This window comes from Haliotis rufescens, unplaced genomic scaffold (genome assembly GCF_023055435.1).
Source record: "Haliotis rufescens isolate VD_foot unplaced genomic scaffold, xgHalRufe1.0.p SCAF_1, whole genome shotgun sequence".
In the NCBI taxonomy this organism is placed as follows: Eukaryota; Metazoa; Mollusca; class Gastropoda; order Lepetellida; family Haliotidae; genus Haliotis; species Haliotis rufescens.
Window position 1 is genome coordinate 25,334,354 of NW_025963779.1, and position 21,042 is coordinate 25,355,395.

The 21,042-nt window shown below is 41.8% G+C and overlaps 1 protein-coding gene across 2 annotated transcripts in view; it reads right to left on the bottom strand.

Moving 5' to 3' along the window:
• Nucleotides 1-1,923: 1,923 nt before the first annotated feature.
• LOC124131688 (bone morphogenetic protein 7-like) overlaps nt 1,924-21,042 on the bottom strand; it is a 40,542-nt gene continuing 21,423 nt past the window's right edge. The window contains exons 2-7 of one of the 2 annotated variants that reach the window (XM_046495139.2): nt 17,084-17,167; nt 13,943-14,132; nt 13,012-13,160; nt 11,931-12,110; nt 10,476-10,549; nt 4,733-5,983 (exon numbers count right to left, since the gene is read on the bottom strand). In XM_046495139.2, the coding sequence (XP_046351095.1) occupies nt 5,723-5,983; nt 10,476-10,549; nt 11,931-12,110; nt 13,012-13,160; nt 13,943-14,132; nt 17,084-17,167 (938 nt within the window). In that variant the 3' untranslated portion in view covers nt 4,733-5,722. Of the gene's footprint in view, nt 5,984-10,475; nt 10,550-11,930; nt 12,111-13,011; nt 13,161-13,942; nt 14,133-17,083; nt 17,168-21,042 lie in introns of both variants that reach the window. The other variant, XM_046495140.2, reaches the window with a different exon arrangement.

A 21,042-nucleotide genomic window follows, 5' to 3' on the forward strand; every position in this document is an offset into this window, starting at 1 on the left:
TTGTTAACAGTATTTCAGTGACGTCACAACACCTGAGCTTCGTGTGGAAGGAAAAACCGAAATAATGCAGGTTTCTGACGTTTACCACTGCAGATTAAGGGATACGTGAAACACAGCGGATACGTAGTAGTTAAATCTGCTCCACAGCTGGTGCTCTTTTATGGATTTGAACCGGTGTTATCGCCGTAAATGGTTGACTAACTGAGCTACCTCACCGACAAGTAACTTTTTAAAGGAATGCGATATTATACTCAACCAGATGTCCAATTCAGGATTTGACGTCACAACACCGTATGTGCACGCTTGAACTAGTTATTTCTGTTCTCGGAACCACGTTTTTATCCCCATTATACCCATGAAGATCTTGGTTAGAATTGATCTTCAAACCAATGCTTGCCGTTAAGAGTTGGTTGGTTTGCTTGTTTGCTGTTTTTTGCCGCACTTAGAAATATTCCAGCTATATGGCGGCGGTCTGTAAATAATCGAGTCTGGACCAGACAATCCAGTGATTAATATCATGAGCATCGATCTACTCAATTGGGATCGATGACATGCATCAACCAAGTCATCGATCCTGAATACCCGATCCCGTTATTCGCCTCTTACGACAAGCATATTCGCCTTTTACGGCAGGGATGGGTTGCTGAAGACCTTTTCTACCCCAGATCTTCACGGGTCTTGTCGTTAGAGGAGACTAACGGAATCGGGGGGTCAGACTCAGACTTGATTGATGCATGTCATCGTGTCCCAATGGCCTAGATCGATGTCCATATCAATCAATTGACTGTCTGGTCCAAACTCTATTATTTACAGATCGTCGTCATATAGCTGGAAAATTTTCGAGGGCGGCGTTAAACAACAAACAAACGAACCACATCCCCATTTTGTTACAAATGGTCCCCAGGAATCTGTACTAATCGTAGAGGCGACTAAACGGATCGGGTGGCCAGGCGTGTCATCGTACCCGGACGGGGCGGGATGTTGCTCGTTGCATCAATCACTTGTTTGGCCTATACTCGATTATTTACAGGCAACCGTCATATGCCTAGGACACTGCCGACTGCAAAACAACGAACTGACAAACCAAATGTTGTCACACAAGAGTTTGAAACTTCTTTCCTCTTTCCAGTTTTGCTTCCCGCCCAGAGTCAACTCGAACCCATTCGTCCGCGGAAGAATTGCGATAAAACTTTAATAAAACCAATGTGTTGCTACACGTATCAATGTTTCAGATATTCTTAACCGTAGACCATGAGGCGGTCAGTGATTTAAGCTACACACTTTGAACAATATTTCAGTTACGACGCGACGTCAGTATAATGTGTCATGAAAGCCCAAATAGTCACAGACCCTAGACGTTTGCCTTTCTCGTGGAACCCACAAGCAGAAGTATGGTATTAACATACATCACAGTTACAGTTATCATTTTTGGGTCGAATCTGATTTAAACCCTAAAACATAAGCGAATCCTGGCTTGACTAAGGGGCGCAACTATCAAGCAAACTATTGGGACTAAGATAAATGGGCGCCTTAACGTCGGGTTTGATTACACTGGCTCCACTGTTCTGCACAACAAGCTTTGCGCTTTTACCCACGAGGCAGCAGCCAAAAAAGAGAACGATGTCCGTTTATAACCAGCATGCATAGCTTCCTTTATTACGAATATAAACAAACAAGGAGATATATTTACACCCAGAAAACTTGTTTAGGGCGATAAAATGTATAATCACAGTTTGGTGATGTTAAACTTACTTCGCGTATGCTGCTCTTTGCGTTCATTAGATACCGAGGACCAATATGTTTGCCATGTTTGGTGTCGTCCAATCGCAGCCTACAAGAGATCTGCCACCGCCTGTCTCCTCCTTAAGGTCGACAAGTTAGACGTCAGATTGAAATGGACGATAGTATATAACGATACACAACAAGTTTTGATTGATTTTATTCAGAATCTAGTTCAAACAGGAACGTTAAATAACACAACCATACATAAATGCTCGTATGTCATAAAAGATATGTATACATCATTTGCAAACAAATACACAAGATAATTTGATCCCTTTGCTCAAGATAATACTTTTAAATTGTGTTATTCGATCATAAGAAGCGTGCTTGACACAGAGAGGTAGCATGTCTTGTAGCAGCTTAGCCCAGCATGTGTACTGTGTGTTGACAGAGCTGCCGGTACCCAAGCACTGAATACAGAGAGTACATGATCGGCCATTTATTGGTGGCTATTGAAGGCTGCGCGGATCGACCAGAGCAATACTTTTGAGAAAATGCGAAGCCGATTTTTATTTTGCCTCGTCAGACTCAACTCAACAATTTCTATCTTTCTGAAATAATTCAACGGCCTTTATCATATATTATCGATCTGAAAAAAAGATTATTTTCAAGGATGTTTAGGGTAAAATATCCTATCACACCTTCGCGTAGTTTGGTTTCAAGTAGATATAATTTACAGGTGGTGTTAAAATTGTATTCGAAACCATTATATTTCGTTCTTGACGGGTGATTTCAAAAACACTGAACATAGTTTTAAGAATAATATATCCCATAGGTAATGTGTGGGTGAGAGTGGTCTTATGCCACTTTAAGCAATTGTCCAGTAACAGAACGGGGGAGGGTAGACACCAGAAATGGTTTCCACACATTGTACCCATGTTGGGAATCCCGGGGCTTCGGCGTGGCGAGTGAACACTTAAACCAACCTACCCCATGTGAAATGAATATTACATGAATAGAAACGTATTACACTTGTCAATGAACGGCAGCTTTGAAGCAAAAATCAATGTAAGTTGGAATTCTATCATGCTCGTTTGTGCTGGTCGGTCCGTTGAACTGAATAGTGAGTGAGTGAGTGTGGTTTTACGCCGCTTTTAGCAATATTCCAGCAATATCACGGCGGGGAACACCAGAAATGGGCTTTACACATTGTATCCATGTCGGGAATCGAACCCGGGTCTTCGGCGTGACGAGCGAACGCTTTGACCACACAGCCACCCAACATCTGCAGCCTTGATAACGATCAACATTATTTCATTTTTAGAGCTACAGTATTCGTAGCACGGAGAGTCTCAGATCGATGCAGAGCGACCGTACATTTCACGAAACTGCTATGAATATTTTATATCTTCTGTAAAAGAAGTTCTTAACATTCTTACGCATTGGACTCATACCGTTATGGCTGTCAATGTGGCGGTCACGTGACCCACTTCTTGTCTGACCAGTAGCCAGAAAACGTTGTTACATTAACTAAACATCTTTTTTCTGTATTTTAGTTTGGATAAAAACATGGTGACTGTTGGTAAGCACGATTCCAGTGGACAGTAGCTACAAATATCCAACAAATGACATTCTCATAACGTACTTAATCATGCAAATGTTTTTTTTTGTAGCTCGCCACTAAAAGCCAGCGATGTTTCTGCAGGCTTACAAATATATACAATAAGATGAGAAATTGCACTTATTCATAATGTAACATAGAAATGCATATTCCGGAAGCATTGTTCAATTATATATGAATCAGAACACTCTTTCAAGCAAAATATTTACAAAATACACCTACTCTGAAGTAGTGTTCTAATTGATCATCGGAGCGTTGTATGGATGCTCAGAGCCTGTCTACAGCACTACAGCAAATATTGTCCTTTATAGTGGATGTCATAATCTTGATCAGTTACATGGTATCAGTGTGTACATACACCACACTTATCTATACATTCTACCCATCCATTTTCCATTATTTACTTAGTATTAAACAAAAACTGTAACGAGAAAATAAAACGACATAAATTCACAAATTTAGTTTGATATATGCGTAATTCCAAATGTAAGTGATTATAAAACCTGATGCACATTGACTATCCGTGATTATGTAATTAAATATTTTATATTTATTATTTTATTTATTACTCTTGTGAAGAAACTCCTTGCTAACGTTGTGGAACGTTGACAAAAATCCTTGTCCATTAAGCTCCACAATAGCCATTACACGTCAAATTTGACGGATGTAGATTTGACACGAGACTGATACAGATTTTATTGGTTGAAGGGAAATATCTAACTCTTATACTTTCTTCTGCGAGACATCACTCAAAGTAGATTTATAACGATCTAACGATGTAAGATTGTAGGGGGGGGGGGGGCAATTCCCGTCACACAGTTAATAGCCAAGAAGATTCTGTTCAACCATATAATTAAGATATGTACATCAGTTGGAAAATGGAAAATTGCCGTTTGTTTTAAAAAAGAAAGAAAAGATAGCTACATGAGAATGTCACGTGTCGAACATGGGCAATGTTTGCGTAAGTAACGCTATGACATTACCTTACCGTAGATATATTTTTCATTTCTATAAACTTGGCATTAAGGGACGACATTGTTTTTTTCTTTACTTAATAATAAATCGAAGGCGAAATACTGCCGCTGTGTGATAGGAATATACAGAGCGTTCAGGTACGGACTGAATGTGAACGATTGCTTTGAAACAGTTTGACTGATAATATTTGAAATTTCAATGGAAACGATGTAAATTCACGAATAGTATTCGATGTATTACTATGGAACTTTAGCTTCACGTTAAGTGTTCGTGTTTATCGTGAGCGTCATTCGGGTTTCATTACAATATGAACTATCTGTATCCTTAACAAAAGTTGAGTAGAATAGCATAAGCAGGTATCTTAGTACAGTACGTCTCTTTGGGTTTATTTTTGTCAGAGTCTGTATGCGATGTTCATCATTGAGACACGACACGCGGCCGTACAGATGTTCGTGTTTATACCTATAGCATACCAACATATCAAAGTGTAAAACCACTGTACATCCTCCCTGGCGTTACACTTTGTCACGATAGTAACATCAGGATACGACACATGAACACCCACTTTTGTTAACTGTCTATTCCATCACAAAACGGTTGGACGACACTTAAACCATTATCGTAAAGATGAAGCAAAAAAATTAATGCCTTTAGGTATTGTCAGAAAATGTACCTCAAAACATGACATCCACATATGTATCCACTTGTTGCTTGGTATCGATACAAAACCTCAATAATCGATACCGGTACCGGTACCACGGTGGCTCCTTTAAGCCCTATCTACAGTACATCAATGTCGGCGTGTTGTAAATATCAGAAATATGAACAGTTTTCTCGCAGAAGTATGCCCTTGTTAATATTCCCAGGAATCACAATGTGTTCCAGTCGACACAAGCCATCATTCAACAGAGACGGGATCTTCAGAACAAATAGTGGTCAAGCTTTGCAACGATTCTTCAGCATGGCATAAGCATCTTTGGAATTTCATGACAACGGCCTTCGTGTTTTACTACATGTGTTCGTCTTTCTTTGGCAATAAAACTAACTGCCATGTTGCAGCGACGACAGAGCCTACCAGCACATATTCCATGAATTTGGAAACCTGCTATATTTGTTCAGCGTTCTTTTGTAGCCGATCGTTTTTAGGTTGAAACTGAAAAACTGTCACACATGACGTTGTTTTAATAATCGGTTGTCAGCCCTGGTTTTGGATTGTCAAGTTGACGTCAGTTTAGCTGGTGCAACTGGCTTTCACGCAGTCTTCATCCACGGATCAATAGAGGCTACGAAAAGGTCACGTTGTCCTCTTGAACAGCATCCACAGAAATCGAGTTTTATGCACACCGAGAAAGCTTTATACACCAATGGGCCCATGTGAGTTTACACCAGCGTGAGTCTCGTATCTCAGTGACAGCCACATGCCTTTACTATCATCCCCTTGTATTTTTTCAGCACAACGTTCGAGTTATGGTCGAAATATAAGACGGATATTGCCGTGAGTTTGGTGGGAGCACAGCAAGGTTTGGGGGCCATGAAGGGATCCATGAGATGTACAAGAGTCTGAACAATGGCGTGGTTCGTGGCGTTCATGTGAGCTCCGAGGGGGAAGGCACATTCTCCATCGCAGTAGAACGCCGAGTAACCGTCAGGGGCGATAATCCAGTCCTGAAAAATATCATTAGGAATCTTAGCAAATGAACAACAGGACCATGCTGTTTCGAAGTAGTTTCGTAAGACCCCAGAGAATATATTTTATAACGCAACAACCCATTGCATTCGCATCCCCCTCTCAGCTCTAGCTGCCTACACTCATCCCCTCTCAGCTCTAGCTGCCTACACTCATCCCCTCAGCTCTATCAGCCTACATGCATCACCTCAGCTCTAGCAGCCAACACTCATCCCCTCAGCTCTAGCAGCCTACACGCATCACCTCAGCTCTAGCAGCCTACACTCATCCCCTCAGCTCTAGCAGCCTACACGCATCACCTGAGCTCTAGCAGCCTACACTCATCACCTCAGCTCTAGCAGCCTACACGCATCCCCTCAGCTCTAGCAGCCTACACTCATCCCCTCAGCTCTAGCAGCCTACACGCATCCCCTCAGCTCTAGCAGCCTTCACGCATCCCCTCAGCTCTAGCAGCCTACACTCATCCCCTCAGCTCTATCAGCCTACACGCATCCCTTCAGCTCTAGCAGCCTACACGCATCCCCTCAGCTCTATCAGCCTACACTCATCCCCTCAGCTCTATCAGCCTACACGCATCCCCTCAGCTCTAAGAACAAATGAGGTTTAATACTCCAGGTCTCCTTTATAGGCTTTTTTCAAACTTATACATAACTGTTTATCATGGACTACAAGGCAGTCTAGAAACTGTTGTGTACTGTGCTGTGCTTGTGCGAGTCAGATAAGAGTGGTGGAGTATTTTTTGTGTGCGCGCGCGTGCGTTATTGTGTAGAGTTAAACACGTCCGAATCTGGACTAAAATTATTTAAAAAGATGTGCAAAATGACAAATAATTGGTCACAGACCCTGAAACAAAAATACCCATGCAAGTCTATAATAGTTTGGCAAGTCTAGATTTCTTAATTTCCTGAAAATGAACAGATTCTTCCTTGTCTTCTTATCATTATAAAAAAGACAATTTAGCGAATTATAGTTTTGGTAATACTATATCTAGCAATCAATAACTTCCTAATCCATTTTATTCCAGGGGCAGTCGGGTAGCCTAGTGGTTAAAGCGTTCGCTCGTCACGCCGAGAACCAAGGTTCGATTCCAGACATGGATACAATGTGTAAAGCCGGCCGTGATATTGCTGGTATATTGCTAAAATCGGCGTAAAACCATACTCACTCACTCATTTCATTCCAAATACCAAACATCAACTTCAAAGACAATCCATTCCCGATTTAAAGGTGAAGGGGTGCGATGTCAGTCACCACAAGAGAGCTTCATCGTTTAACTAATACCAGCTAAGCATTAGCAGCAAATGAGTCGTTTATCGGTTGGCATGGAGTTGCACTGAAGTAACACATGCACCTGCCCTGAACACAACACACACAGACACCGAGTTGATGATAGCGGCGGCCAGCTGCTGGGCGAATAAAGATGCCTAGATTCCAACTGGAAAGGTTCTAAAAAGGTTTTGCCTTAATTCAAAACAAAAAGAGGGTAGTATGTGACCTTTGCACTTTCATCCCCCACTTCAGTGAGTGAGTATGGTTTTACGCCGCTTTTAGCAATATTCCAGCAATATCGAGGCGGGGGACACCAGAAATGGGCTTCACACATTGTACCCATGTCGGGAATCGAACCCGGGTCTTCGGCGTAACGAGCGAACGCTTTAACCGCTAGGCTACCCGACCGCCCTCTCCCACTTCAAGTCAACCATACCGTCACTACTTCAAGGATACTGTTTTCTACTACTGAGTTTACAAATTGCTACTTTTGTATTCCAATATCGCACTAATTAAATATGACATTATTCCTATTCCTATTTTATATAATTACACATCACTCATGTAATAGCACTACAGTAATCATCATGCGTTAACGTTACACTCTATCGTGTGTTTGATTTTGATTTGACTTGTTGTTTAACGCCGCACGCAAAATGACGGCGGTCTGTGGACCAGACAATCCAGTGATTGATATCATGAGCATCAATCCATGCAATTGAGATACGACGACATGCATCAGCCAAGTCAGCGAGCCTGACCACCCGATACCGTTAGTCGCCTCTTACGACAAGCATAGTCGCCTTTAAGACAAGCATAGTCGCCTTTAAAACAAGCATAGTCGCCTTTAAGACAAGCATAGTCGCCTTTAAGACAAGCATAGTCGCCTTTAAGACAAGCATGGGTTGCTGAAGACCTATTCTACCCCGGTTTTTCGGGTCTTATGTGTTTGAGCAAGTTTCCATACACAACCAATACCTCTAGTCTATATCCCAAGTCCACGCCCTGTGGCGGGACCGTGTTATCCCAAATATTCCAGTTCTCGCAATTCAGACATGTACTTTCTTTATCGTAACTGGATACCATCGTGCGTGCTGTTTTGAAAAAAATACTACTTCAACAAACGCAACGGCCTTACGTTAAAATCTAACAAGCAAGTAATCAAACATTCAGAGAATATTAGTTTTCTTTGAGATTAGCTCTAGCTTAAAAGCACTAGTCGGAGAGTGCGGCGCGGAATGACAAATTGAGCACGTTCTGACAACTGACTTAGGTCTCTCTACCATAACTCATTTGATAAGCACTTGGCGTACCCCAGCTGGCGGTGAGGGCGCTGCATATTATTGATCAAAGATGATGGATGTCCCATTAGGTTGCGTCAGAGTCGGTCGAAACTGTTCGAGCCAAGTCATGAATGAAATTATTTCTTGGCGTTTCTAATACTATTTGCCAAACAGTAAAACGGTGGCAGTTTAAGTAAACACTGCGGAAGGTTGTACCGCGGCGGTAATCGATATCGGCGGGCCTTGGGTAGATGTTATTGATGGCACAGCATGACAACACAGTCATGTTAAACAGATACATACATGTGACTAATTGCCGTCACTCACGTGGCTGTTACAAAGTGATTCATGTTGAATTCTGACCGTCTTGTTAAGCCGTCCCTATCAGTAGCCCCTCAACTAGGGATTACTCAGTCAATGATTGCAACATTCTCAGGCAACTGGGAGGCCCAGTCGTCTAAGGCGCCGCAATTCGCTATGCAGAGTTGCGTCCCTTGGGCACGCCAGGAACCCATGGTCGTGGGTTCGAATCCTGGTTCGCCACGATTATGTTTCCCGGTTTCTCAGCACCATACCAGAGCTGGTGGGTTCCACCAAAATGGAAAACCTCTAAGACCTGCATCACCTGTGAAGCTGACATGCCATAATAAATCTGGAATACGGTTCATAGCCGCGTTAACCCTGAAACACTCATTCACTCTTATGACAGTACGCCCTGATTATTTGTGTATTGGATGGAGATGTATCATTGTGGATCTGATGGGACTGTGTATTAAGTAAGTATGTGAGCGTGGCTGCACACCAGTCAGTATGTTTCAGCAATATAACGTTGACATGAACATTATCGAGCCCCAAATGACAACCAACGTCATCGTGACACATGTAGGGTGGGTCGTTATCAGCCAAGTCTGAGGAGCAGGTCACTTGATCCAACTTGTGTCTGTTCTTACGACAATCATAAGGTACTGTTAACCTATTCTGATCTGGAATCCCGATAAGGTTATCACGGAGGCCTGGGATTGATCGCCTCTTGCCATTGATTTACAGCATGAGCAACGAACCACGCAACGGTGACGAACAAATGTCCTGTTCAAACATGGTGAGGTGAAATAGGGTTTAACGTCGCGTTTAAGATTATTGCACTTATAAAGCGACATGAATGCACGTGTACGTGTGTGTGTGTGTGTGTGTGTGTGTGTGTGTGTGCTTGTAATAGTCCACACTAATGCCGATTCTATAGTGCTAGCCCATTGAGCTAGCAACGACACCGTTGAAGAATTTGTATTGTGACTGACTCTTGGGAACTCATGGTGGTGTGACCCGTTTCAGGACACACACTGTTACAAAACAGCACCTTGTTCGCATGTCACATGATCTGCTGAGATACCATGCCGCGGTTTAATATGAATATCCCACTCAGACACAGTATACCAACTCCGAGCCGATCAGTCCTTGTTCTAGCCTCTTAATGCCGAGCGCCAGACAGGGTAACAACAAGTACCATATTTTAACGTCTTTGCTATAACGCGGCCGGGCGGACGCTCTACCACTGAGCCACCGAGGCGGTACCAAACATGGTAACCATCCGATATTTATGTAGTTCAGTTCCTAGAAACATCTGAAGCTTCAACATAACCACGATTAACATAAGCTTCACTTCCAACGAAGTAACATTTAAAAATCATTCGGAGAACTCTTAACATATAACAACTCATGCAATTTTCATTAGAGTCTAGGACAATACATATAAGGTTCGCGAAACAAGGAAAAAACACAATATTTAAATCATTATTATCATTTTCTTTTTATGATCGTTTAAATGTAACATTTTTTTCATAATCATCTACCAGCTCATCTTTTTGGACAAATCAGTCTGAAGAAACGAATCAACTTATTGCCAAAAGGACAATTGACGCACCTGCCATCCAAGGTCTCTGAAGCTCACGTACAGTGTTCTGCGTTGGCAGGCCTTTCGCTGGAACCTTGGAAAGTCTGAAATGTAACAAGCAATGTCACCTCAAACTACATGTCACGCCATAGCCTACAGTCACATTGAGCACAACCCTCAGGCGAGTATTTAAGTCGCTTTGCTACCTTTGCACAAAGCTTTCAAGTCATCACAATGTAGTGCCACCACCCTAACTCTCCTTGATATGTAGTCAACACTTTATACTGTCAATCAGAGCAATTTTACAAAATGTTGCAATCAGCATTGATGCAAATATATGCATAACGACTGAGGAATGACACACATGCCAAAGTTGTGAATCGGCTTCCTCAGACTGGCATTTTTTGGAGAGTACGTTTGTAGGACAGCAAATGCATTTTGATAGAATTTGAGATCTTTGTCACATCAAGGTCAATATTAAAAATATGGTGCAAAACGGAACGTATGTGCCCTACTAACTACATCCCATTACAACCTGAACAGAAAATGGCTTTATAATTGCCACATATATCAATTTGTCAATATGGCTGCCGTGGCGGCCATATTGAAAATCAGCTTCCATCATCTTGAAAACATTCAAATGTCACTGGTGGGAAGAAACGTAAAGAAGGAGAAGAAGAAGCATTTAGCAAAAATACACATGACATCAGGTGAGCTAAAAAGCTAATGACAACTTTTTGAATGTTTAATTTACAAACACAGAAACTTGTTCCTTCCATTCTTTATCCATCTGCTGGAACTATTTTGAAGTGTGAAATCAGGATCTTGCTAAGACTCTACAGGGGATGACGACCGATTGCTCAGTATATTCGACAGCTTATATCCACAACCACAATTTTGAATTGATCTTTTTCTATATGTCATGATACACTTTCTGCATAGTTAATGCACTGATGTGATATGATACACTGTTTGCAGGCATAAACCTTGGAGATAAGGCTCAAGATTTGTATCCAAATACTAGTATTATCTTTGCTTATGTTCTACAGATAACAAGGCTCAGACTTCTACAACTATTAACATTCTACGACGCCATAATCTTAAACATTCATGAACTCTGTTCATTATAGAAATCCATGAGGCGAAGGAGTTTTGAAAACGAAAGAAAACAATTAATTACTCATAACGAATTTCTTTGTTTGTTTCTTGTTCAACGCCGTACTATGAGGACGGTCTGTATATTTTACCCCCAACTCAGCAATATCCAAACTGTATGACGGCGGTCTGTAAATAATCAAGTCTTGGCTAGACAATCCGGTGACTCACATAATGAGCATCGATCTACGCAATTGGGATATGATGACATGCATAAACCAATCAGTATCAACCTGATCACCCCGATCCCTCTAGTCGCCTCTTCCAACAAGCATGGGTGCCTGAAGACTTCTTGTCTACCCGGATCTTTAGGGTAGCATAACAACTTACTGCCTGGGTAGGACGGCTGGTCTGCGTAGGTGACGTCTTGGCGGTACCGCCGTCGCGTGGAACGGCGACGTCGTTCGTGCAGTTCGCTATCCATCCGGAAATACCCGACTAGAAACGGCTGTTTGGCCATTGAACCCCGCCGTCCCACTATGCCAATTGGTCTTGGATCCACATCCTGACCTGAAATATGAATTGAATTAATTGACTTCATTATGCGTTTGCGTTTATGGAGATAGAAGGCGTAAACACGTGTGTGCATAATGTTTAAATCCGCGCAATTCCATAAACGCAACTATATTTGAAAGTCAATTCTTCTAAATAAATGCGTTAACAATGCTTACTTCACAGACTGCTTCTTTTATCATTTACATTAAAAATATCCTGTAGACAGCAATACGAATCAGTGACGTCGTTGGGGGCATTAATGTGACACTAACCTCGCCCATTTTATTATCAGCCAATCAGTAAACACCAGTCCGCTACTGGGCGTGGCCTATTTTGTTTCGGTTCATTGAACCATAAACACAATAATGAATTGCTTGTTTGGCTAAAAAATGACACGGTTCCTTGCAATTTAAATATTCTTAGTTCAAGGAGGTTTTTGAAAAATTATTGAAAACCCCTTTATAGAACTTAAATATCTGCTCTGAAACGTAACCGTGAGTGCCGTGAAGTAATTACTAGGATGATGGCCCACTATAGATAAGATCCACGGTACAAATGCTTTTCGACTGATTTGTTTGCTTCATGATCTGTTTACCTAATGTATTGACTCGTCAAAAGTATAACAGATAAAAAGACATATACAATATCTTGAATGGACAGTGTAAGATGTGACGAATCGTCCCATCTCGCTGGGCTGTGGCAAAGGTACCAGGTTGGCCGCAAGGAACTCTGGGGGTGGCATAGGGCTCCTTAAAGGGGGACTACACTTGGATCAACTGGAAGTCCCAGCACATTTGAATCAAGTCATTCTAAACCAGCATATCGTGCAATGGTCCCCTCATAACATGACAAAATGAATGCTTCATGTTTCCCATTAGTGTAACACGACCTTACTGTCGAAATACACATAGCTTACCTCTAGATCCGGTGATTTTCATGAAGAGGCCGAGGTTTGAACCTGGATTCCGTGTCCACTTCTCCGCCGCTCCGGTCACGTTTAAACGAAGCCATCCTCGGTAATCTCCCTTTATGGTAGTATTTAGTTCCGACTCCAAAACTTTATCTCTGGAACAATAACGTTCATGAACTTATCTCTAACACTTGTCGTAAACAAGCAGACATAACATAAACACGATAAACACGAGGGTCGAAGTGTACCGCGATAGGTGATTGTCTTGTACAATATTGGCTTTTCTAATGCGATTAATAGCCTGGTCACTGCAATTTCGAGAAAAAAATTATTTTTGTGTTTGTTATTTAACGCGGCATATTTAGCAGTATTCCATATATGTGACAGCGGTCTGTAAATAATCTGACAATCCAGTGACTGACACCATGAGATCGATCTAAGATGACACGCATCAACCAAGTCAGCGAGTCTGACCACCCCATCTGGTCAGTTGCCTCTTACGACAAGCATAGCCGCCTTTTAGGCAAGCGTGGATTGCTGAAGACCTATATTAACCCATTCACGGGTGTGGAAACGTATGGTAAACTATGTTTCACAGTAATCTTTAGTCTGCCTCACAGTCCTTGAACCGTAATATTTTTCCATCCGCCAAGCCCTTTCTGTAACATAACAGCCTTACATGAAGCAAGTTTAATCCCTTATCATTAGATTTTCCTGAAATTTCAAATCTCACGCGGGCTCCTTGTTAATTTAAATGGAGTTATTTTTCTATCACAATTATATATTTTTAGCGACTAAGCGTTGTCTAGTAATTCTTTCTGGCAGGTATTTGTTTTTATTAAGGAAATGTGATAAAAATTATCGCATTTTCACACACTACAATAGAGAGGGATCGATTCTCAGTGAGTTATGACACTAATCTGCAGGATCTACATACTCGGGGTCACGACCTTGTTTCATTCGGAACAGCTCAATGTGGAAGTCTTGGTGGCGGTAATGCCCTCGGTGCGCACGTTCTTTGTACAGCCGGAGTTCAGAACCGGACACCTGTTCGCCGATAGCAACCTCGCTGAAGTCAAAGTAAAACGTTCTGTCACGTTCATGACGAAGATGGGACCGCTTGTTCGCTGTGAATAGAAAATACATCAAATAATTCAATCATAAAGTACAGAAAGAAAAACTACACTAGGCTTGCTTCCCTCTTGGGACATGAACTAATTGTGCCAAACATACTTCTCAAATCGTGTAATACTACTGAAAACCCTTCTCTAAAACTTGTTAAAATCATGAAATTGTTGTTTTTTTATTGTATGAATGAAAGCTTTCCTTGATGCAGATGTGAGGGGCAGAACGACTTCAAAACAAAGTTCCAACTGAAGAAAGCATCTTAATGGCCTTCCTAGGGCCACACACGTTTATAATGGATGGTTTTTGGAGTACCCCCTCATGTGTACGTAACAACTTAAGCCTTCTGACTTGTGATGTACAAGAGCGGGATTTAAAAGCCTTTACGTGTCCCACCGTGTAATAGATGTATAACGTCGTGCTACGCCAGTTGTGAAAGCCAGAGAACTACATCCTGGTGTAACAATGGTTGGATGAGTGAGTTAAAGCTTAAAGCTTCTTTGATCAAATTTCAGTTAAATCACGGCGTGTCAGCTTTGGGAAATTCAGAAATGGTTGTAGGTGCTTACGCACATTGATATTTGTTTGTTGTTGTTTAACGCCGCAACTGGGGTACGATGACATGCATTTACCAAGTCTGCGAGCCTGACCACCCGATCACGTCAGTCGCCTTTTACGACAAGCAGGGGTTACTGAAGAAATTCTAACCCGGATCTTCAAAGTGAAAACCTTTAACATTGGTGAAATCATACGCCAAGGTGCAGACAAATCTCGGGCCAATCGCATACAATGTTCGACTCATAGATATCATCAAGATTTGTTGTTGTGAAACGTTAGTCAATACTAATGGATAAATACAAGGGAAAAGACTGGCGGCACAAAGAGATACGTAATATCCGACATGAAGCAACACTATTAAGGAAAACTTTGTGTGGTCCGAACTTCAATTAAAAAAATGTTTTGAACGCCATTCTTAGCGTTTCATCTTATTTCGCACTGTCTATTTAAAGTAGCAAAGCCATTTTTTAAAATCTTAAATGGGTTTGGTAGTTTTCAAGCTGATTTAATGAAGCCTTGAATGGTGCACCACAATGACAGCTTGAGGCGTACTATTCTGCGAGATCATTAGTAAGCGGCCTCTTCCGCAAACTCTGGCGCAGCGCCATTATATCTTATTAACTGTAATAGCTCATGGCAGCGACGTTTAACGAGATCATAAGCTATTAGTTTAAGTAGGACACATTTTCCAGTTCGCCCATCTCTATTCCTAGTCATCAAGAAGTATGCCCATGTAGTCTTCAATTTGTATTCCTACCACAAATCTGTATTCTCCGTCACCTATCTGTATTCTCCGTCACCTATCTCTATTCTCCGTCACAATCTGTATTCTTCAACCCGTAAAGATCCGGGTTAGAATAGGTCTTCAGCAACGACTATGTCGTAAGAAGCGACTAACGGGATCGGGTGGTCAGGCGCGCTGAAGTGACATTTCACTTTTCCCATTTCTCAGTCACATAGCTGTGTTCACAGTCACCTATCCCATTTCTCAGTCACCTGTCCCATTTCTCAGTCACCTATCCCATTTCTCAGTCACCTATCCCATTTCACAGTCACATAGCTGTGTTCACAGTCACCTATCCCATTTTTCAGTCACCTATCCCATTTTTCAGTCACCTATCCCATTTTCAGTCACCTATCCCATTTCACAGTCACCTATCCCATTTTTCAGTCACCTATCCCATTTCACAGTCACCTATCCCATTTCTCAGTCACCTATCCCATTTCTCAGTCAGCTATCCCATTTCTCAGTCACCTATCCCATTTTTTAGTCACCTATCCCATTTCACAGTCACCTATCCCATTTCACAGTCACCTATCCCATTTCTCAGTCACCTATCCCATTTCTCAGTCAGCTAGCTATGTTCCCAGCCAACTCTCCCATTTCTCAGTCACCAGGCTATGTTCTTAGTCACCTGGCTGTGTTTCAATCACCCACTCCCTTTCTCATTTACCAACCTGTATTGGTTAGAGTCGTTATCGAGTATCATGGTTGCAGCAGTGTATACAGTAATTAGGTGGTAGCCGTATAAAGTTAATAGTGGACGTTATTCTGCAGGTTAGAGTTCCTACCATACTGATACTACCCCTGAATTGTATACTGTTATCCATACAGATGCATAACATAGACAATCAAATCAGGGTCTTCAAGGTGATGCGTCAATGCTTTAAGCACTGTGCTACCACATGCTAAGATATGGACGGCCATACTTGATGTACAAAGAAAATTTGTAACGTGATATTAAAAACAACAAATATTCCAGAATGAAAGATGAATATCCGTGTACACGTTAGTGAGTGAGTGAGTTGGGTTTAACACTGCTGTGGACATTATTTCAGTCACACCCCTGCGTGTCATTTTGTAAAAAACAACAAAAAACAACAACAGGCTAGGTATGGTGCTGACAAACCAAGAATCGTAATCGTGACGAATCTGGGAACAGAACTCACAACCATTGGAACTTCCAAAGGGACGCAACTCTGGTGAGCAAATTGTGGCGCTTTTGACGTCAGGCCACCTGTTTCTAGTATACATGTCGGAGATATCTTAGAAGTTGCGAGGTGAAAGGTTAGAGAATAAATGCAAGCGTGTCACCTTTATATCCATGCAGTAGCGTCACATTTATAGAATTACGACGTAATCCATTACAATGATACGTCAACTGACAGTGTTAACTTAGCAGATGCAAGTGAATATACATGCGGACATTAACGCAAATGTGGTTAGGCAGTGAAACATTTTAACAGGGGCATCGCAGCAAATCACGTCTTTCTAATTACGTCAACAACTCCTGCTGAAACATCTGCCAATACATCACACGCCCTCGACTCACGAGGATGATATAACTACACCAGCTAGCGTGTTGATAGGCGCACTTCACTACATGCAGAATACCTGATCTCCGACAAAGTGATGCGTATCCGTGCTCGGACCGGTAACGTTGGCGCGGGCATCTCGCAAGTTTACGTACTCTTCCTTCTGAATAAAAATAGGTACAATTTCAACTGTCACTGCCATACACTACATATAATCTCATCGAGCCGTAGCAAGACAGCACTGTATTAGTTCAATGTTTTTTGTATGGGAATTGGGTTAGCAAAGAATATTTAACCTTATTTAAGTGTTCTGTATTAGCTAAGCGCATCAACCATTAAATACGAGCACGGCTAGGCAACACTTGAACCGCAATGCAAAGATCTAAACTGAAATGAAACATGCTGGATGAAATGTACCGTTTTAATTAAGGGAAAGACATAAAACAGACAAGTATGCAAAATATTATCTGTACCTTTCATATACACATATACAGCGCATGCGCTACATGTGATATTTGACATGTACCAGAGATATCTAAATTTAATTAAAATGTATCATACACAAGGGGTTTAACTATTTATTACATACTTCAGAGTTTTCCGAAGTCGAGAAATGTGATATTGTCACTGCAGTGTAAATACCACTTGATATTTCACTGCAGTGAACACAACACTTTGACGGAACTATTGTCATACAAGAGTTCCCTACCCTCAAACTGTCTCCCCATTTCATAAGTGTCTCGCCCGCACACAAAGTGTTGACGTCCTTTTTACGTTAGTTTGACGTTGACAAGGCAGAATATCGACAGATGGTCACTTATTGAGTAAATATAGCTTCTTGCCGTTTTTTATTCTCTTGAAAATGTTTCGTTATAAACTGTACATTTCGCATTCAACTCGTCAACCGAGTCTGTTCGTTTCGAGGCAAAGCGCCATTATACCTCAATTCTTTTTAGACAACTAAACAAAAAGTATATAACAAATAGGTAATTCCAGGAGTCTCGTGTTTCCCTCAACTCGTGACAGGGGATAGGAAATATTTTCGTATAGTATATCCGAAGACCCAAATCATAACACATCAAAATACATCCCTCACACAAAAATCTTTAAGTGAGTGTGAGTGAGTGAGTGAGTTTGATTTTACTCCGCTTTTAGCAATATTCCAGCAATATCAAGGCGGGGGATACCAGAAATGGGCCTCACACATTGTACCCATGTCGGGAATCGAACCCGGGTCTTCGACGTGACGAGCGAACGCTTTAACCACTAGGCTACCCGACCTCTCCCTGTAAGTTTACGGTCTACATTGCAAACCCGTTAATCCAGACAAAGTGAAACGTTCCGGATTAACAAATCATGAATTCGATCCGGGTTAGAATAGGTCTCCAAAGCTTGCCTTTAGAGGCAACTATGCTTGAGGTGAAAGGTGAGTGATAGGATCGGGTGGTCAGGCTCGCTGACTTGGTTGATGCTTGTCATCGTATCCCAACTGCGTAGATTATCTAGTCCAAACTCGATTAGAAATACAGATCTACTTCATATAGCTAGATTATTGCTGAGTGCGGCGTAAAACAAGAAATAAGTAACTGTCCACAATGAGGAATTTCCGTTCAAACGAAGTTTTACTGCCGCGATAACGCGATACATCAAACTTTCATTGTCATTCCGCCGATGTGTTTCTGCAGTTTCCCCCGATGTGTTTCTACAGTCAACACGTGCAAGCTTGCATTCGACTGGCAACACACATTAGCTTCACGTGTTCGTATTTTGCTTCCACGTTATTGCATTACCACCAGGCGGAACACAACCTTTCAGCGGGGTCGCAGTTCCTTCTCTGTAAGTCCCAGCGTGCATCTGTAATTACCCTGGTGGTCCATATCGTAACTATCGCATAACAAGCGGGGTAACTCTTTCAGAGTGTAAACAGTTTAGACAAGTGCCGACATAGCGGGCTGCCTTGATGAGATATTGATGATGGAGTGAAGTCAAGAGAATGCAACACGGCTGAAGCGAACTTGAATGCACCGTCTTTGGAAACCAGGCACGTAGTGGTAGAGTGCCAACACTGGAAGGCGCGTGGAATTTGATGCTGTGGTTTCCTTGACGTGTGTCCATGTAAGAGTTTTGATGTGTTTGTTTGTTGGTTAACGCCGCACTCAGCAATATTCCAGCTATATGTCGGTGGTCTTTAAATAATCGAGTCTGGACCAGACAACCCAGATTGATATCATGAGCATCGATCCACGCAATTGGTGTACAATAACATGCATCAACCATGTCAGCGAGCCTGACCACCCGATCCTGTCAGTCGCCTTTTACCACAAGCATGGTTGCCTCTTACCTTGGTGGCCTCTTACGACAAGTATAATCGCCAGTTACGGCAGGCATGGGTTGTTGAAGACCTGTTCTCTACCCGGATCTTCACGGGTCCCATGTAAAAATACACACAAATTATGGATAGGAACTTCTTTAATGGATTTTTAGGGCGGTCGGGTAGCCTACTGGTTAAAGCGTTCGCTCGTCACGCCAAAGACCCGGGTTCGATTCCTGACATGGGTACAATGTGTGAAGCCCATTTCTTGTGTCCATCGCCTTGATATTGCTGGAATATTGCTAAAAGCGGCGTAAAACCATACTAACTCACTAATGTATTTTTATGGTTGCGTTTTGATATAGATCCTTTTACCGTCTTGCTTGACAACGGTAAATGGATGTATATCGAAACATCAACATAACAGTGTCTTGCTTGACAACGGTAAAAGGATCTATATAGAAAAGCCGCCATAACAGTGTCTTGCTTGACAACGGTAAAAGGATCTATATTGAAAAGCCGCCATAATAGTGTCTTGCTTGACAACGGTAAAAGGATCTACATCGAAACATGGCCATAGCAGTAGAGTAAATCAGTTGATATCCATAAAATGTGTCAACGTTGTCGGCCGCCAACTTCTAAGAAATGACTATCAAACAATTGTGTCTATGAACGTTGTATTAAAACACGTAATTAGACACAGACATTTTGTTAGGGACAAAACAGTCTTTCTCCAAATTCTCTCAAAATGATCACCCCCGACAATCCAATAGTCTGACCTTAGCTTAACCCATTGTTTTGGTAATTTGTAATTGCTGTGCAGTCATTTGTATTGGTTTGTAGACCTGGTTAATCTTATATTACAATCGTTGATTGTATACCAATTGTTGGTTGTTTGTTGGCTGCTAGTTGGTTTTACAATATATTCTTTTACGTGCATATTTCTTGGTTAACTTATTGTTTCAATATGGGAATCGACACGTAACAAAGTCATATTTTCCTTTCGTTACATTTCTAGTTGTCCTAAATCCTGCATAAATAATATCTATTATTTATTCTCTGGGAGACAGACTAGTATATGTTCATCATGACTGAAACATGTTTTGTGGTCTACACGCCGCAATATTCCAGCAAACGAGCGAACGCTTTAATCACTGGGATACCCGACGCGCATGTATGAATACGAAGTACGTATCTATGTACCACGGTGACTGTTTTTTTATAATAAACTTTGACTTGACTTACACCTTCAAACATGAGGAATCACGCCAAAGCCTAAACACCAAACGGATCGCATTGACCTCCAAGGTCACATTCAAAAACATTTCAAACCTTTGATCAGGGCATTTTTTTCTGCGCAGTCCTGTCTCGGGGCATATGATGTAGACTTGTTGCAAACAAGCAGGTAGACGGGACTGATGCTATCTATCCTTATTATACACCGGCCCACACAGGGGTGATGAGGAGGGGCTACGACACAGGGACCGTGTCAAAATGGGCTTCATACATTGTACCCATGTCGGGAACCCGGGTCTTCGGCGTGTCGACGTGTCGTGTAGTTTTAACCACTAGGCTACCCGACTGGTCTCAGATCGATCTTGGAAACGGTGAAATATATTACCTTTGGGTCTAATTTGAATAAAAACAAACGACAAACGCTATATTGTAAATACTTAAATCATAGTCAAGAATTGAAAACGTTGTCTTCAGCAACTTTTGAGATGCCC